Raw genomic sequence first — 17,258 nt, 5'->3', positions numbered from 1 at the left:
GGGTGGGATTGGCTCTTTCATGACCCCAAACAATCTTAGCCTACAGATCTAGAAAGATGACAGTAAATGCCATTTCTCTGCAGAGGAGGGCTATCCTTGTCTGACTTGAGTAGTATTTTTATCATTGCTGTTTGACTCCTTAGTAGACATTCATTCATCTGTAGGGTCTCCTGATTTCTGTTCAGTGTCCAAGACCTTCTAAATTCTGGTTATACATACACTCTTACTGCCCTGGCCTTCCCCTACACTGGGGGATCAAACACCCTCAGGCCCAAGGTCCTCTCCTCCCACTGATGTCCAACAAGGCCATCCTTTGCCATGTATGTGGCCAGCACCATGGGTCGCTCCATATGTACTCTTTGGTTGGTGGTCCAGTCCCCGGGAGCTCTGGGGGTTCTGGCTTGTTGATACTGTTGGTCCCTCCATGGGGCTGCAAACCCCATTAGCTCCTGCAGTTCCTTCTCCAGCTCCTCCATTGGGGACCCCATGCTCAGTCCAATGGTTGGCTGTGAGCATCTGCCTCTGTATTTGTCAGGCTCTGGCAGAGCCTCTCAGGAGACAGCCATATCAGGTTCTAGTCAGCATGCATTTTTTGGCATCCACAATAGTGTCTGAGTTTGGTGACTGTATATGAAATAGATTCCCCAGGTGGGGCAGTCTCTGGTTGGACTTTTTTTCAGTCTCTGCTTCACACTTTGCCTCCATATTTCCTCCTATATTTTGTTCTCCCTTCCAAGAAGCACTGAAGCCTCCACACTTTGGTCTTCCTTCTTCTTGGGCTTCATATGTTCTGGAGAGATGGCGCAGCTATTAAAGGCTGGGCTCACAACCAACAATATAAGGAAGGACAGTCTTAGAATCAGTATTTCAGAAGTTGTACCAATGCTGTAGTCTGACATTGAAGAAAGTAGTGGTTGTAGCAGGCCATGCACAGGGACTTGAGTTCCAGCTGCATTAGAAATAGCAAACAAATGAAGAAAAATAAACCTTATGTGATACTTACCCCAGCATTAACTCTAGCTTTCCAGCAACTGTCTTCTTTCACTTATCTGATCTCACTTTTAGTTGATTTTCATTAGAGGCAAGCTTCCTCATTGGGAACAGCATCAGCTCATCCATCTTTAAGTTCATGGTGATGCTCCAGTGTCAGTTGTGTCTATTTGAATTCAACCATGATTTTCTTGTTTTCTCCCTGTCACCCATTAGGTGAACCCCACAGCTCAGTGCACCCATGCCCTGCTGAAGATGATCTACTGCTCCCACTGCCGGGGCCTGGTGACTGTGAAGCCCTGTTATAACTATTGCTCAAACATCATGCGAGGCTGTTTGGCCAACCAAGGAGACCTTGATTTTGAGTGGAACAATTTCATAGGTAAGCAAATGGTTGATGTTCTGTGTTTTACTAGAGATGACTCCACTTCTGGCCACAAGGATTGTTGTCATTGCCAGGTATGAAAATTGTAATTCATTTTAGTGTTAGATGTTCGCCAGACTCCTGGCTCTGCTACACTCAATACTTTGAGGTAAGTAAAGTCAGTACTTCAAGTCAGTGCCCTCTTTCAGAAGACCGTTAGTTAATGTTGCAGAGGTACCTTTTTTGATATTTCCTGTGAAACTTGGGTTTAGTCCTCATCCTAGGTCTTTCTTCCTTCATGTTCCCTCTGATGTACAATCTTCACAGAGCCAGGAAAGTAGCTTTGAAGAGTCTCTCTTGGACTGGGCAGGTGGCTCAGTGGGCAAAGTGCTTGTTTTGCAAGAATAAGGATCTATGTTTGATCTCAAGAACCAGAAAAAAAGCTAGGTATGGTGGTGTATGTGCAATCCCAGGACTTGATTGATAGAGACAGTCAGCCCAGCCTTAGAACAGTGCCTCCAGGACAGTGAGAGACCCTGTCTCACAAAGATAAGGGTGACAGCAGCATTTGTGGGAAACCTGAAGGAGTTCTTTTTTTTTTTTATTTGATATGTAAGGTTGATGTAACAACAACCTGTCTCTGCCTGTCTGCCTTTGTCTGTCTCTCTGTCTCTGTCTGCACCTCCCCCTCTCATTTTTTTTTACATTGCAACCAAATCTTTGGGACACTGACCAGATACACATTTGATCATCGGATTAGAACTCTGATGTGGAAAATTACTGGATTTGTTTTTGTAGGGGACTTAGCCATGGTTGACTCCTCTTATTTGAGTGGACAGAGTCTTTCTCTGATGATTTGGAAAGTAGAACTGTTTGAGTGTTTCTGCCACTTAGGAAAACATTACTAGAACCCAGACCAAGCTAGCTAGGTTCTGAGAAAGGCAATTAGGATTTCTGGGAAAACACAAGCAGTCATCTACTTTAGTGCCCAGTGTGTACATCAGTCCTAAAACCTCCAAGGCCAACATTGAGATTTATAAAGCTGAGCGCTGATGGAACACCACTCACATGCTTAGAGTGTACCAATTCATTCTCTCGCTCCCTAATCACATTTACAGAATTGCAGTCTTTATAGAAAGCAAGGTTTTGTTAAATCATTGACATCATGGGCGCATGTATGTAATTTGTTGCCTTGGATTTGCTTTATTTTGTTTCATTTTGTTTGTTTGGGGAGGGGGGCGCTTCATTTTTCTTTTCTTTCCCCTTTTTTGGAGGATAGAGAAAATTATAGTAAGAAAAGCCTTTTTTTTTTTTTTTTTAAGACTGAGGGTGACTTGCCATATGAAGTCTGTTTGAAAGTGCATCAATAAATTGACTCCCACAGATTCTTAAACATAGACACTGGAGGGAAAGGACGTAAATATTAAGCACTTAAGCACAATCATGGCCTAAATAGCTCAAAGCTGGAGGGGGTGGAGAAAGCTTTTACACACAGAATGAAACCAGGGGAGAAAATGAAAATTTCCTATGGGAATAAAAACTATGGTGCGTCTCCATCTAAGCCTCCCCCCCACACACACATTAGGCCCCTCCCACAGCCAGTTACTTACTTTTCCCTCCTAAGTTTCTGTGTTGGGTTGGTTGGTTTGCTTTGCTTTGCTTTGCTTTCTGTCTCCCCATCTAGCCCAGTCTGGCCTCCAACTCACCATTTCCTAGCCTCTGCCTCCAGCTGGCTGGAATTGCAGGTGTACTGTACCATAGCTGATTAAACCTAGTTCTTAGATGCTTGGGTTTTTATTTAACTTCTGCACATAGTAGGCTTTTCTTTGGGACAAGGGCATCTTTGGCATACAGTACAAATCCGTGGTGACAGTGATTAAGCTTTGGTTCCTTTCTTACTTACTAAGGCACCCTGAGGACAATACAGGGGCATTTGCCACCATGTGCTCTGTTAATTTCATCCTGCCCAGCAGCAATTACTACCAAGGCCGTACATCCTCTTATTAAATAAATTACAAATTTCTCTACATCTCTTCTAAGATGTTACAGATCCGCAGCATATCAGAAACATACTCTGGCTGGCTTAAGTCATGTTTTCAGCCTTAAGTTGTTGCTGCTGTTCTTGGAGTGTATGTTTTAAATTGCATGTGCTATCTGTGAAGAAACAAAATTAAACCCAAGTGGAAATGGATGGGGTTTTGGAATTGATTTTCTGCAGCTACTTTAAATGATACTTTTTGGAGTAGTGTAGTATGCAATTGTATGTAAATACTTTTAATGGACACACTACTCTTTATTTCTAATAAGCTGATTTAAAAGGCCAGGCATAATAATAGACATGTTTATCTCCTGTTCTTTTTCATGGGTTTTTCACAAGGGTTTAATTAATCTCCATGGCTGTACAATTCAGTCCCAATTACACGCCTCTGCTGTAAATATTCATATTTCTCTCTCTCTCTCTCTCTCTCTCTCTCTCTCTCTCTCTCTCTCTCTCTCTCCCCACAGTTACTGCATAGTGAAGGATTTTTTTTTAAACATGCATCTTGGGGTTAAGTTGGGAAACTGCATTCAGCTCTTCAGTCAGGCTAGGAGGCTAAAGATGTTGGTCTCTCATTATTTATTGGAGACAAAATGAAAAAGGAGTCACTTTCCCCAGTGAGAAGGGAATACTTCCTTTTCAACATTGTTTTTTATGAGCATACATTAATTATACATAATAATGGGTTTCATATGACATTTTCATACATGCATATAATGTATTTGATCATACTCATCCTAATTACTCTCACTTGTCCCCTCCCACTCCTGCTGATTCCCAAGAAGGGGATGCTCTTCTGGGTGAGTTAGGAAGGGGCCATTTAGACCAGTGCCTTGAGCTGCTCTGTGGTTGGACCAGACTTGACTCTTTCTGAAACCAAGCAGGGATTTTTCCAAGGCAGCCTTGATGCTGGGCTCTCCCTGTATCTACAACTACATCTGCCTATCACCACAAATTCTAAGTGCTAAGTCTTGCCAGTCTTCAACAGGATGGGTCCAAACATAGGAAACACCTTTGAAAACTTGCGTTTGTAGCAGGCTGATGCAAAGCCTTCAATTTGCAAAGTAAACCAAATGCTGGCCCTTTGACTACCCCAAAAGAAGTTTGTTTTCAGAGAACCATAAATTATTCTTAGGTTCAACTTGTCTGTCACATACTGTGCCTCTGTTAACACTCACTTGACTCAGAGCCAACCCTATTAATGTCATATGTTGTTTGCTGCCAATGGGACTTTAGTATTGCAATTGCTGACAAGGACACTAGCCAGTTCCTGGCAGGAGACAGTAACAAGTATGCTATCACATGCATATGAAAATTGTTTCCTCTATCAACCAGAAAGAAAATAAAACACCAGACCAGCCATCTTTAAATTCTTCTTGGTAGTTTTTAGGGGGTGGGGGATTGGTGGCAGCTATTGGTCAATAGATGGCCAGACATAATTTCCTGCAGGGTTAGAGGCAGCTTTCACTTTGGGCTGTGAGCCACCGGCAGAATACATCTTCACTGGCATTCTTCAGCTGGCCAACACGCAACACCATGGCACCGGCTCCAACAAAGGCCTGGTTTCCCTCTCCATTCCCAGGTCCTTGTGTATGGCCAGCAGCTCTGAGTTTACAAAGACGCCAAACAGCCAGAAGAATTGGGGTTTATGTTTCCATTCAGTCTTTCACAAGCACATTAGCAATCAATCTGGCCTTTCCTCCCTACGAGGGGAATAAGTAGGTACAAAATACACCCCCCCCCATTTAAGCCTCTGATTTTAGATGCTTATTATCTATTCATAATATTTTTATTTGGAGCCAGCAATATTTCCTGGCTTGCGAAGGAATGTGCTTTCCGTAGTATGTGGTGGTCCTGACACTTTGACAGTGATGAACATATTTACATTGTGCTCCACTTGTTTGCAAAAGTTGCCTTTTCGCTAGCCCATCAAAGGCATTTTTTCTCTCTCCTCTAGTACAATGGCATATTCATGCTGTCAGCCTTTCCTTAAAGGTTAGAGGCATCACTTTATTGGTGCTTACCACAATGCAGTCTGAAACTTCATTTGCTGTTACTTTAAAATACTGCACTTCACAGAAATCCGTTCATTGTTGGTGACTTTGGAATTGTAGTTTAGAGAAATGACCTCACACTTTAAAAAGTTGTGTAGCATTTGTTGTAGGCTGAAGACAAAAGGTCGATAACCAACTTCGATTTTGTTTACATTTTGATAGTTAGAGCTTCCCCCCTCCCACTAGAAAATTAGGTAGAGGCTCAGCTGGGGTAACAGCCTAGAGGGACACCCAGCCTTCCAGAAAAGAATACTTCTTTCTGGGTCTTGACATTGAAGTGCCTAGAGGAGTAGACAATGAGGATCTAACTCCTTTTGCTTGTCATTCATTGGCACTGAAAGTGTAAAAGAGAAAACCCCATTTAAGTTAACTGTTGGGCTCAGCTTTAATTGTTCTTCCAGAGGTCTATCAGGTGCCTCACTATAACCTCTATGTCCAGGTCCAGGAGATCAGACAACTGTGGCTCCACAGGCACCCACTCTTCACTTGTATATATCCACAGACAGACAGACGATACATAAACACACACAGACACACACACACACACACACACACACACATAATAGTAATAATAATAATAATAATAATAATAATAATAATAATAATAACAATAGTAATGAAGCTGGAGAGGTGGCTCATCAGTTAAGAACACTGGCTGCTCTTCCAGAGGTCCTGAGTTCAATTCCCAGCAACTGCATGGAGGCTCACAACCATCTGTAATGGAATCCGATGCCCTCTTCTGGTGTGTCTGAGGACAGCAACAGTGTACTCATATACATAAAATAAATAAATAAATCTTAAAAAATAATGATAGTAAAAATATTTTTTTTAGTTTACTGTTTAGTAATTATGCGTCCTTTTTCTCCTTGGGTGTGGGGATAGATTTCATTTCTAAGAGTTCTACTTTTGTGCAAGTATCAGGTAAAAATACCAACTCACAATCCCCAAATGTGCAGATGGCAGGAAAACAAATAACAGCTTGTTTTCTTTAAGGAATCCAGTACTTGCTAGAAAATGCTAGGTTCCTCCAAAGTCTAAAAGCGACTTGCAGGTATCAGTGCAGTGACATACCACAAATGGACAATGTTTGTGCAGCGCATGTTGTCTTATGGTTTCACTGGACTACAAAAGGGCGTGTGTGTTACTACTAAATCAATTGAGACTCTCACGTTGGCAAATGAGCTTACATTAGCCCCCAAATGCATGCCTCAAAGTTTCATTATTTGAAGTCTTTAGAATCCCCAGAACATTTTCATTTCTATTATCCAACTGTGTACGCAGGGATCTGAAATGTCTAAATGAAATGAAAGAAAAGAATTGGTGTGCCAGGATTGTAACTGATTTATGTTTTCAAGTCTCGTAAATGGAACCTGAAAGGAAAAGATCCCAGGGAAGTGTCTGGGAGAACAGGCCTGGTACTCTGCCCCCAGCTTCACGGTTGGCAGCTGAATGCAGACTGACACTCCAAGGACTGAACAATCTCAATGATAGACGATTCCTGATTGAATTGCCACAGAACAGAAAATTCATCTGGCCCCTTCACACTTTAGTATACTACTGATACATAATGTATAGATGGAATTTGAACTCATGAAAATGACTAGAAAATATGAATAAATTGAAAAAAAAAAAGTCTGTTTTCTTTCTTTCTCCAGAAAGAAAAGGCTGAGAAATAACCAAGACTGCTACTCAGATCCGAACTAATGATATCCTCTCTGTGTTTTTCTGCAAACCTTGTTAGATGCTATGCTGATGGTGGCAGAGAGACTGGAAGGTCCTTTCAACATTGAGTCCGTTATGGATCCCATCGATGTGAAGATTTCTGATGCTATCATGAATATGCAGGATAATAGTGTTCAAGTGTCTCAGAAGGTACTGAAGGCAGGATGCTGGGCAGGACGGCTAGAGATGCCCACTGTCTTGTCCTGTAAAGTCCCTAATAAAAACGTACTCACTTCCAATGCAGGTTTTCCAAGGCTGTGGACCTCCGAAGCCTCTCCCAGCTGGACGAATTTCTCGCTCCATCTCTGAAAGTGCCTTCAGTGCTCGATTCAGACCTTATCATCCAGAGCAACGCCCAACCACGGCAGCTGGCACTAGTTTGGACCGACTGGTGAGCACTTTAGCAGGGATGGGTGTGTTTAATGGCAAGGAACTGCAAACATTTGTTTCAAAATGAACTTTTCCTTGGAAAGCGTGGACGTGTAAGTCTTGAGTCTTTTTACATTCCGGCTTTTAAATGTAGTTATGTGTGGGTGGCAGTGAATGTACCTCGTTTTCTGTCTCAGAAAGTTCCTGTATCGTCAAGGGAATGGGCTGTAACACGTTTCATCTTCCGACTTCCCTTTAATGTCACTGTGTGTTTACTTAGCATCTGTTATATACCTGCCATTAGGTTATGCCCCAGGGGAAGCTCGGAGCAATAAGAGAGGGCCTTGGTATCAAAAGACCTCAACAAAGGGCATCAGTCTAAGCTGTTCAGTAGGTGCCAAAATAGCCTAGGACTAAACAACTTAAAATCCTGAATTGATTTCATATGATAATATTAACTGATTATGGTCATGTATGGATTTACTTTTTCGGCCAATAAAACCAATAATGTCAATTTAAGACATGCTCATACTGCTTGCATTATTTGTGCTATACACAAAATGTCCAGAGTTGATCACCATTCACCTTGTACATAGAAAGCAAATGAACAACTACCTCTGGGTAAAAAAAAAAAAAAAAAAATATCTTTACCATTGGCTACCCTTTCCTAATCAATTTCCAAGTAAATGTCCTCATGGAGAAAAGCAATCTTGATTCAGTCCATCTTCATTGTACTTTAAATATTTCAAAAACTTCGGTGATACACTTTAGTGTATTGGATTTTAAAGTAAAAGTGATTTGAGGGCAGAGAGCCATGTGGTATAAGGTGAAAGGAGATAATATTATGATAGGAGAATAGATACTTTTAAATACCAACTCACAATCCCCAAATGCACAGATGGCAGGAAAACAAATAACAGCTTGTTTTCTTTAAGGAATATGGTACTTGCTAGAAAATGCTAGGTTCCTCCAAAGTCTAAAAGTGACTTGTGGCTGTCAGTGAAGCAACATACCACAAATGAACAAGATTACATATATGGCAGTATGCTGTGGTAACCTGGAAATACTAGTATAGTAGTAGTAAAGACCATAGAGCAGGAAGCCTGACAGGATACTGATGTGAAAGAAGGACAAATAATGTCAGTAAAGTTTTCCTGTGTGATGTGGATGTTTGATTCAGACTATAAAATCCTGGAGTGGAAGATTGTGTTTGCAGAGTATAGGGCTTGGTGCACCTCAGATGGCAGTTACATGAGGAGGTAGAAAGAGGATCCAGGTAGGTCCTTTAGAGTTTGCATTTGAACTATTAATTCCTTTGAGAGATTATTGCTAAGTGTAAAACCTGTATATTTTTCTTCAAGCTGTTCTTGAAACAGCGAGTTGCATATAATCCACAGATACTTAGAAATGATCAAAAAGGTATATCAAAGTTGTTTGGTTTTGGCTTGGTTGTTTGAGATGACTATATGTTAGCAACATTATTTGCCTGCTTGTGGTTTTTATTATTATTTCATATATATGAGTGTTTTCTTTGCATGTATGTATGTATGTGAATGATCTGTGTATCTGGTAAGTGAAAGGGCACAAGAGGGCATCAGATTCTCTGAAACTGAAGTTACAGACAGTTGTTGTGAGCTATCAAGTGGTACCCAGATCTTCCACAAGAGCACCAAGAACTCTTAAGCACTGAACCATCTTTCTAGCCCCATTGTATGATTTAAATATGTATATAATGTGTCTTGATGATATGTGTCCCTATTACCCTCTTTTGTTGTCTTCCAAGTTAGTCGCCTTCTACTTGTATTTTATGTGTGTGGTGTCCCAGTGAGTTTAATAGGATTAATTAAGGAAGCAAGGGTGAGGGGCTATTTACAGAATCATAGGCAGCTTGTCAGTGGCTATACCTCTGACAAAGATGGAATGGGGTTTTGCTTTGTGTCCCAGACTGTTTTGGAACTCTATAGATCAGTTACTGCGGACCTCAAACTTGAAACCTTCTTCCTGCTGTAGCCTCCTGTCTGCTGGGATCATACATGGTAGTTTCTCATTCATACATGGACGGATCTTTTTCTTCTTTCTTTCCCTTAGGTTACTGATGTCAAGGAGAAACTAAAACAAGCTAAGAAGTTCTGGTCTTCTCTCCCAAGCACCGTTTGCAATGATGAGAGGATGGCAGCGGGAAATGAAAATGAGGATGACTGCTGGAATGGAAAAGGCAAAAGCAGGTCAGTCTCCCCCCGAGGGAAGTAGCATCCTCTCCCATCCAGGGTGCCTGGCTGGCCTTCCAACATGGCTCTCTCAGCTGGTACTCAAGGGAAGCAGCTTGCAGTAGGTAGTGATGACAGAAGGTTTCTTGATGACCTTAGGCATGAGCTTTCCATTTAGGTGTTCAAAAAGGCACCCAGATACTTACAAAGGTCTAGGCTTGCCAGTAGTTATATTCCAGTATTAAGGGCTATTAAAAACGGTTTAGTGCCTGTGGCCCTTGAATCAGGGATCTGGCTTTATACAGCACCACTACTCAAAAGGTCACATTCTCTTTCTTGATTCTATGTGTCCCATCCTGGCACACTCTGTGAGATAAGCACCCATTGAGAGGGTGTTTTTCTTTGACAGAACAATTGCCACATAAAAAGGAATCACTTTCAAAAAGATCACAGGCAGATCACAGAAAGTACACATTCCCAGGATAATGAGTAATTACAGTTGATTATAAATGGAAGGACTTCTGTTCTACCATGCTTAGTGGAGATTCTAAAATTGAGCACTCTTCAAGCTAAGTGATTGTGTCAACAGGACCATTTCTTCCTTTCAGGTACCTGTTTGCAGTGACAGGAAATGGATTGGCCAACCAGGGCAACAACCCAGAAGTCCAGGTTGACACCAGCAAGCCAGACATACTGATCCTCCGTCAGATCATGGCCCTTCGGGTTATGACCAGTAAAATGAAGAATGCTTACAATGGAAATGATGTGGACTTCTTTGATATCAGTAAGCTTCAGTGACTTTCAAGTGGGGGGTTTGTTCTTCTCTGAGTTGGTGAGAATGTGTGCCATGGACTCCCTGTTCTGTTCTCTTCTTTTCATTGTAGGTGATGAGAGTAGCGGAGAGGGAAGTGGAAGCGGATGTGAATATCAGCAGTGCCCTTCGGAGTTCGAGTACAACGCCACTGACCATTCTGGGAAGAGTGCCAACGAGAAAGCTGACAGTGATGGTGGTGCCCATGCAGAGGCAAAGCCCTACCTCCTCGCTGCTCTCTGCATCCTGTTCCTCGCTGTGCAGGGAGAGTGGAGATAATTGTCAAACTCTTGAGTAAAAGTGTTCATCATCAGAAAGTTCAAAGGCACCAAGTTCTCACTTTTTTTTTTTTTAACCATCCTAGTGACTTTGCTTTTTAAATGAATGGACAACAATGTACAGTTTTTACTGTGTGGCCACTGGTTTAAGCAATGTTGACTTTGTTCTTCTCATTCAGTTTGAGGGGACAGCGGGGCCTCCTGCCTTTAAGTTTGTTCCCCCCCTCACCTCCCCACTTCTTTGAGACTTGTGTTCTGCGTGGCTAGCAGTGTAGGTACAGAACTGTAGTTAGTTGTGCATTGGTGATCTTGTTTTCTTTGTTGGCTTCTCTCATTTTATTTGTGGGGTTTTTCTTTTCCAATGATGGTCTCACCTTGTTTCTTACAAGAAAACCAGGGTCCTTTCTTGGCATGTAACATGTACGTATTTCTGAAATATTAAATAGCTGTACAGAAGCAGGTTTATTTATCATGTTATCTTATTAAAAGAAAAAGCCCAAACAAGCTGGAAAATTTCCATTTATCCCTATTATTTTAGCTGCCTTATTGGGAGAGAAGTGGAGTTGACTTTGGGTTTTCTTTCTTTTCTTTCTTTCTTTCTTTCTTTCTTTCTTTCTTTCTTTCTTTCTTTCTTTCTTTCTTTCTTTCTTTCTTTTATATTAAGTTAGGACAGAATGTGAAGGCACAAGCAGGGTTCTGAGCCAATTGCCGGACTGTGTTCAAACACCAAGACAAGAACAGAATGAGACTTCATTCATAGCTGGAGATTGGAAGAGACTGCAGATCACCCCCCCCTTTTTTTATTGAGTTGAATCACATGTAACTCGATTTCTTGAACCCACCCAAACTTAAAGTGGACCCCATCCAGCAAAGTAAAGATTCTTGATGTAGTGTCCTTTGAAAGAAGAACGGCACTCAGGATGTCCCACTTAGCCCTTGGACACATAGGCTTGGGGATGTTTATTAAACACCAGATAAGTTGGGAAGTCACAGTGTACCAATTTTTGTTTTAGTGCTGACACTTTCTGTGTTTTTACCCCGATGGCAGTAGCAAGTGACCAGTGACTTCATTTGCTCCTGTGTTAGAGTGCTGCAGATTTCTGACCTACTGACCAGTCTGGGAAGAGTGCCAGAACTGGGGTATAACCTGGGCTCCGTGAATAGCTGTTAACACTCTTTTGAGCAGTTTTTGTCTTGTGTGTACATACTTGCAGGGTATTTTGGGGGAGGGTATGTTTGTTTGTTTTAGATTCCAGTTTTTAAAATAGTGTAAGGTTGTCTGCTTTGATTTTTTTTTTTTTTTTGCCTGCTCCTTTTGATCAGTTAAATGAAGGACTTAAGAGTGGTCTGCATCCATTTGCTTCATATCCCAGGCAAGGAGCTCACAGGGAGGAGAGCTGAGTGCTGAGCTCCGGCGTCTCTTATCTTTTGTGGGAGAGATGAGAATAGGTAAAATTGAGAAGAGCACATCTTCTCAGTGACTCTTAGCCACATGGATGGAGTGGCGAAGTTGTCCCAGGCCAAAGACTGTCCACTGCCTTGTCCCTTTGGAACCCTTTCCTTGTGTACAAATAACTAGTCAGAAAATCTGGAGAACATAGCAGATCATTTCAAAATGAGTTCTCAGGTCTTCAGAAAGACTACAACCATGCAAGTCTCTTCCTGCTCTAAAAGTCATTTAGATCCCAGAATTCTACTGAACTGAAAGCCCAATCGTCAGCTGTACGAGGAAATCTCTATTTTATATTTTATATTTTATATTGAAACACAATTACTTGATAGCTCAGGGTCTACATTTCACTCAACTTTTTACACCAAATTCTGAAGAATGGTCAAAATAAAATATTGGGGGCTGTTGTAAACAGAGGCTTAATTTTATTAGAAGTAGCCAGTTATTTATTAAAGCACGATGTTAATAAAATAGGCATATTCCGGCTGGTGTGTATAAGTGTTTTTTTTTCTTAAAGCAATTCACAGAAAACATAACTCCATTTATATAAGAGGAAAACTAGATTGTAAATAGCTGGGCTGCCTTGTGAGAACTTGGAAAATGTGCTGATAGTTAGAAAGTACCTCAGTTGTGAGGAATTTCCTTTTTAGCTTAGACTGCTATTACTTTTACTTGGTAGAAATGAATCTGGTCTCCAAAATATGGCTCAAAGAGTTGTCCCTGTAGACCTTGTTAGATTGTTTTTAATTTAAAACCTTGAACTCTGCCCAGCTGTTTTCTTTCAGTCAAGTCCTCCAAACTAATAACATTTTCCGAATTAAATATTCTTGAAGGTTTCTCTGGACGCTCGCTGATTTGTTTTCTTTCTTTACATTTTTTTCCTCTGTTGCCCTTTTATTATTTAAATTGTCTTTTGCTTTTGAACTTGAACTATGAAATAAACAAATCATAGATTTTTCCATTCAGGTCTGACTGGACAACTTTTGGCATCTCACCAGCTGGCAGGCTTACCCTTCCCTCCCCCCCACTACCCCTTCCCCCAATAGAGAAGAAAGGCAAGTTGAATATGTGAAAGCCTTTAGAGTTTAGAGCAGGAGGCAAAAGAAAAGCCTTATGAGTGGGGCCTGACTTCCACAAAGTTAGCACCACGTGAAGGATCTGAGTTGTACCAAGTTATTTATAAAGTACTTTGTTTTCAAACACTTCACATACTCTGCATTTAAGACAAACATCATAGAAGAAATTGCCAGAAAAGGGGAATGTAAGGCAAAACAGAAAAAGTTTCATAATTCAACTTGTGTATTTGTAAAGGAGTGAGCACCTATTATTTGGATAAAAGTAAAAGAAGTGCGAAGAACTGATTTGCACCTTTAAGCTTGAATTAGACTAATTAAAAACCAAAGGATTTACATGAAATATAAATTGTCACTTGTGATAATAGAACCAACAATAAAATAAGTAGATGGTGCCATATGTAGTTGTACTTCCCGTTTTGTGTTGAAAGAATATGTTTATTTACATAGTGGACGAGTTTTATAAGTTAATGACAGTATCTGTTCTCAACCCATGGGTCACCGCCACTTTGGGGGTCAGAGGACACTTTCACAGGGTTATGTATCAGATATCCTGCATTATCATATTTATAATTCATAATCAGTAGCAAAGTTACAGTTATAAAGAAGCAATAAAAATAATTTTATAGCTGGGGTCACCACAATGTGAGGAACTATATCAAAAGGTCACAGCGTTAGGAAGGTTCTAGAGGAATGGCTGTGTCTGTGAGACAGATCTCATTGGAAAATAGAAAATCATATCTTGCCCCTGGCAACATCAGAAAAAAAAAACACTCAGATTCCATCCAACTCAGAACTTACTGGGGAAAAATGTGACTGCATTCTATGATAACCTTGTAAATTGCGTTTCTATACTTTTTAACCCATAATTCTTCTAAAACCTTCTGTGTACTTAAAACACAGAGTTGAAGAGAGCTGGAGGAATATCTCAGTTGGTAGAATACTTGGCTAGCATGCTTGACACAGCCCTAGTTTCCATCTCCAGCACCCCATAAACTGAAGGGTGATGCACATGTTGGGGCAAGAACATCAGAGTGTCACGTTTTAGTCTCCTAGTTAGGTTAGCTGAAATCTATTGAGAGTGGAGGGCTAATGATAATGGATCTGAGTAACTGTAGACACCAACGCTGACACCATGGCTTCTCACTGGTGCCATAATTTGATATTTAGTGCACATGGCCTGGAATCAACTCAGCACATCTTTTTAAGAAGCCATTATTAAACAGAAAGATGGACCATCTTCAAGTGCACCACATTTGTTTTAAGATTCAGCCTTGTTATTACCATTTGAGACAATACTCACCAAAACTAGGGAAGAAGGCAGTACTACTACTAATGTTAGGGAATGGGTCAAAGGCGCTCCTTTGACCTGGAATGTACTTGCGATTTCATCATACAAAGTACTCTTCCTTGATGCTTTCTTAAGATCCTGATGCCCTCAGCATTATCAGCCACCACAAAAGCTAGAGATAAGAGTATTAGGAAAATATGTAAATGAATTCTGGTTATTACATGAAGTTACCTGTTCAATGGATAAGGGACCATTATACACAAAATCATTTGGGTGCATGTGTGTGTGTGTGTAAAATGTAATGTTATTGGTCAGTGTTTGAAGACACTTCTGAATTCAGCATTTATTAGTAAAACCTACAGAAATTTATTTTTCAACACGCATGTTCGTGTGTGGAATTAGAATATGCAGTGCAGTGTACTTTTGACATTTCTTTTTCTTAAGATGGCATCTTGCTATTTTGCCCTGGATAGCCCTCAGCTTCTTGGGTTAAGTGATCCTCCTGCTTCAGCCTCCCATGTAGCTGAGACCAGAGATGCATAGCACTGTTCCTGATAACTATTGTCTTTCTCATCCACCTTCCTCTGCATCCCTTTGGCCTAGTGATGTGGAGGGAGTCCAGGATTTTGCACATGTTAAAGTGTTCTGCAACTGAGCTACACGCCTGGCCCTATTTTTGGAATCTCATAACAAATTAACGGAAAATTAGGAAAAATGCAGAAGAGCAATAGAATAATGCATCAATCTCAGCAGATAAAGGCTGGTAGTAGAGGACCTCAGAGGGGCTATGGATGGACATCTTGACTCCAGAAAGATTACATGATCTTGTACTCGGATCTCTGGAAAAGCCTTTTGCAAGAACTTTGTCATATTGTTCTTTATTCTTGTTTCTTGTATGATAGTACTAGAAGAACATTTGTCTGTGCACATATCCACACACATAAACTCTATGATTAATTGGCATTGTATTTTCTAGCACTTAACCTCAGGTAGACCTTACTTACTCAGTTGCTTGTGGGCTGCCTTCCTCTGGCTGTCAGTGGCCTATGCTTAGGAAATGCAGACTGATTTTAATAATAGCCTAAAAAGAACATAATTAGAAAGGTAAGTCTCCTGCCAAGAAAAAAAATTACATATAAAATGCATTCCAGAGCCCAAATAGCATTTCTTAGGTTTACCACTGCCTGGGATTTTTTTTAATCTCACCACATAGAACCAAAAGTGGACTATTAGCATCTCTTCATGGGGACTCTACAGTGCATTTGCACATGGAATTGGCCACAATACCAGTCATTGGTTGACTTTTCTAAACATGTATGTAGATCTCAACTCTGTTTCAATGAAATGTGTCTTTAAAGACCCTTCATGGCCCTGCTTGAAACTCTTTCACATGGAATAATTTTTTAAACTCTTGCTATTTCATTCTGAATCGTTTGACACCAGCTTTGGCGGCAGCAGTGAACAGACTAATTTAGGCACATTTTACTGTGATAAGAGAACAAACTTTGCTATTTAGTCACCTGTGATATTCTGACAGAATAGGCTGTTGTCTTAGTATTTTAATGCTGGGGAAAAATGCTGTGACCATGGTAACACTTATAAAAGAAAGAGTTTTAATTGGGGCTGCCTTACAGTTTTAGAGGTTTAGTCCATTTTCATCATGGTGGGAGAATGGCGGTACTCAGGCAGGAGAAGTAGCTGAGAGTTCTACATCGTGATCCACTAGGAGATCAAAGCCCATGCCTAGAGACACACTTTCTCCAGCAAGCTGACACCCCTCCAACAAGCCAACACCCCTGATCCTTTCAAATCGTGCCACATGCAAATCTATTAGCCTATAGGAACGATTCTCATTCAGACTACCACCAAGGGAAGAACAATGTGCTTGAGTCTAGGACCAGGCCACATTGATTACCACACACAGTCCTGCAGATTAGAGATCACACCACCATTCAGAAGAGTAAAAGGTCTGGAAGAAGTTAGGAAATGTGTGTAAGGGTGACATGCAAATGAGGTCAAGCAGCTGAATGGGAACAAAAGCCAGGTCTCCCATCAGAGCAGTTTGTTTCAACTGCTGCTGATCCTTCTGTGATCTCTTATCTTACTTTTCGATATCTTAATCATTAGGAAAGAATGAAACTTGTCAAGCTGGCCACCTGTAAAGGTACCCTAGCCCTCACACAGTGTTTGTTTGCTCCATGGACTTTAAAGCTGAAAGAGATCCAGGGATCTTGCATGGTGCCTATGTGACATCAATATGCCTGCTCTTAAAGAACCAATATTAAATGATCCTCCAGAACAGCCTCCAGTGATCATGTTAAAGGGCCCTGGGAGGTACCCTGGCACCTGCAGTGCTGGCAAGGTTCAACTAGCTGAACAAGGACACAAGCTGATGAGAAAAAAAATGCCACAATTACTGTAGGGAAAATCCATACCTACTTTATTAGCTGGGGCTCAATCTTGGCACAAGTAAAATCACCTGCAGTTAAGTCATACCCAATGGGCATAACCTGTGCTTCTTTTTTTTTTTTTTTTTTTTTTTTTTTTTGGTTTTTCGAGACAGGGTTTCTCTGTGTAGCCCTGGCTGTCCTGGAACTCACTCTGTAGACCA

The 17,258-nt window shown here is 41.0% G+C and overlaps 1 protein-coding gene across 1 annotated transcript in view; it reads left to right on the top strand.

Annotated features, from left to right (window-relative positions):
- Positions 1-12,711, top strand: part of Gpc4 (glypican 4) — a 115,629-nt gene extending 102,918 nt beyond the window's left edge. The window contains exons 4-9 of the mRNA XM_021187509.2: positions 1,207-1,372; positions 7,188-7,318; positions 7,413-7,559; positions 9,626-9,762; positions 10,353-10,528; positions 10,629-12,711. Of these exons, the coding sequence (XP_021043168.1) occupies positions 1,207-1,372; positions 7,188-7,318; positions 7,413-7,559; positions 9,626-9,762; positions 10,353-10,528; positions 10,629-10,834 (963 nt within the window). The 3' untranslated portion in view covers positions 10,835-12,711. The remainder of the gene's footprint in view (positions 1-1,206; positions 1,373-7,187; positions 7,319-7,412; positions 7,560-9,625; positions 9,763-10,352; positions 10,529-10,628) is intronic.
- The last annotated feature ends 4,547 nt before the right edge of the window (positions 12,712-17,258 follow it).

The sequence above is a fragment of the Mus pahari genome, chromosome X (assembly GCF_900095145.1).
Source record: "Mus pahari chromosome X, PAHARI_EIJ_v1.1, whole genome shotgun sequence".
Classification (NCBI taxonomy): Eukaryota; Metazoa; Chordata; class Mammalia; order Rodentia; family Muridae; genus Mus; species Mus pahari.
This window is presented reverse-complemented; position numbering and strand designations above follow the sequence as displayed.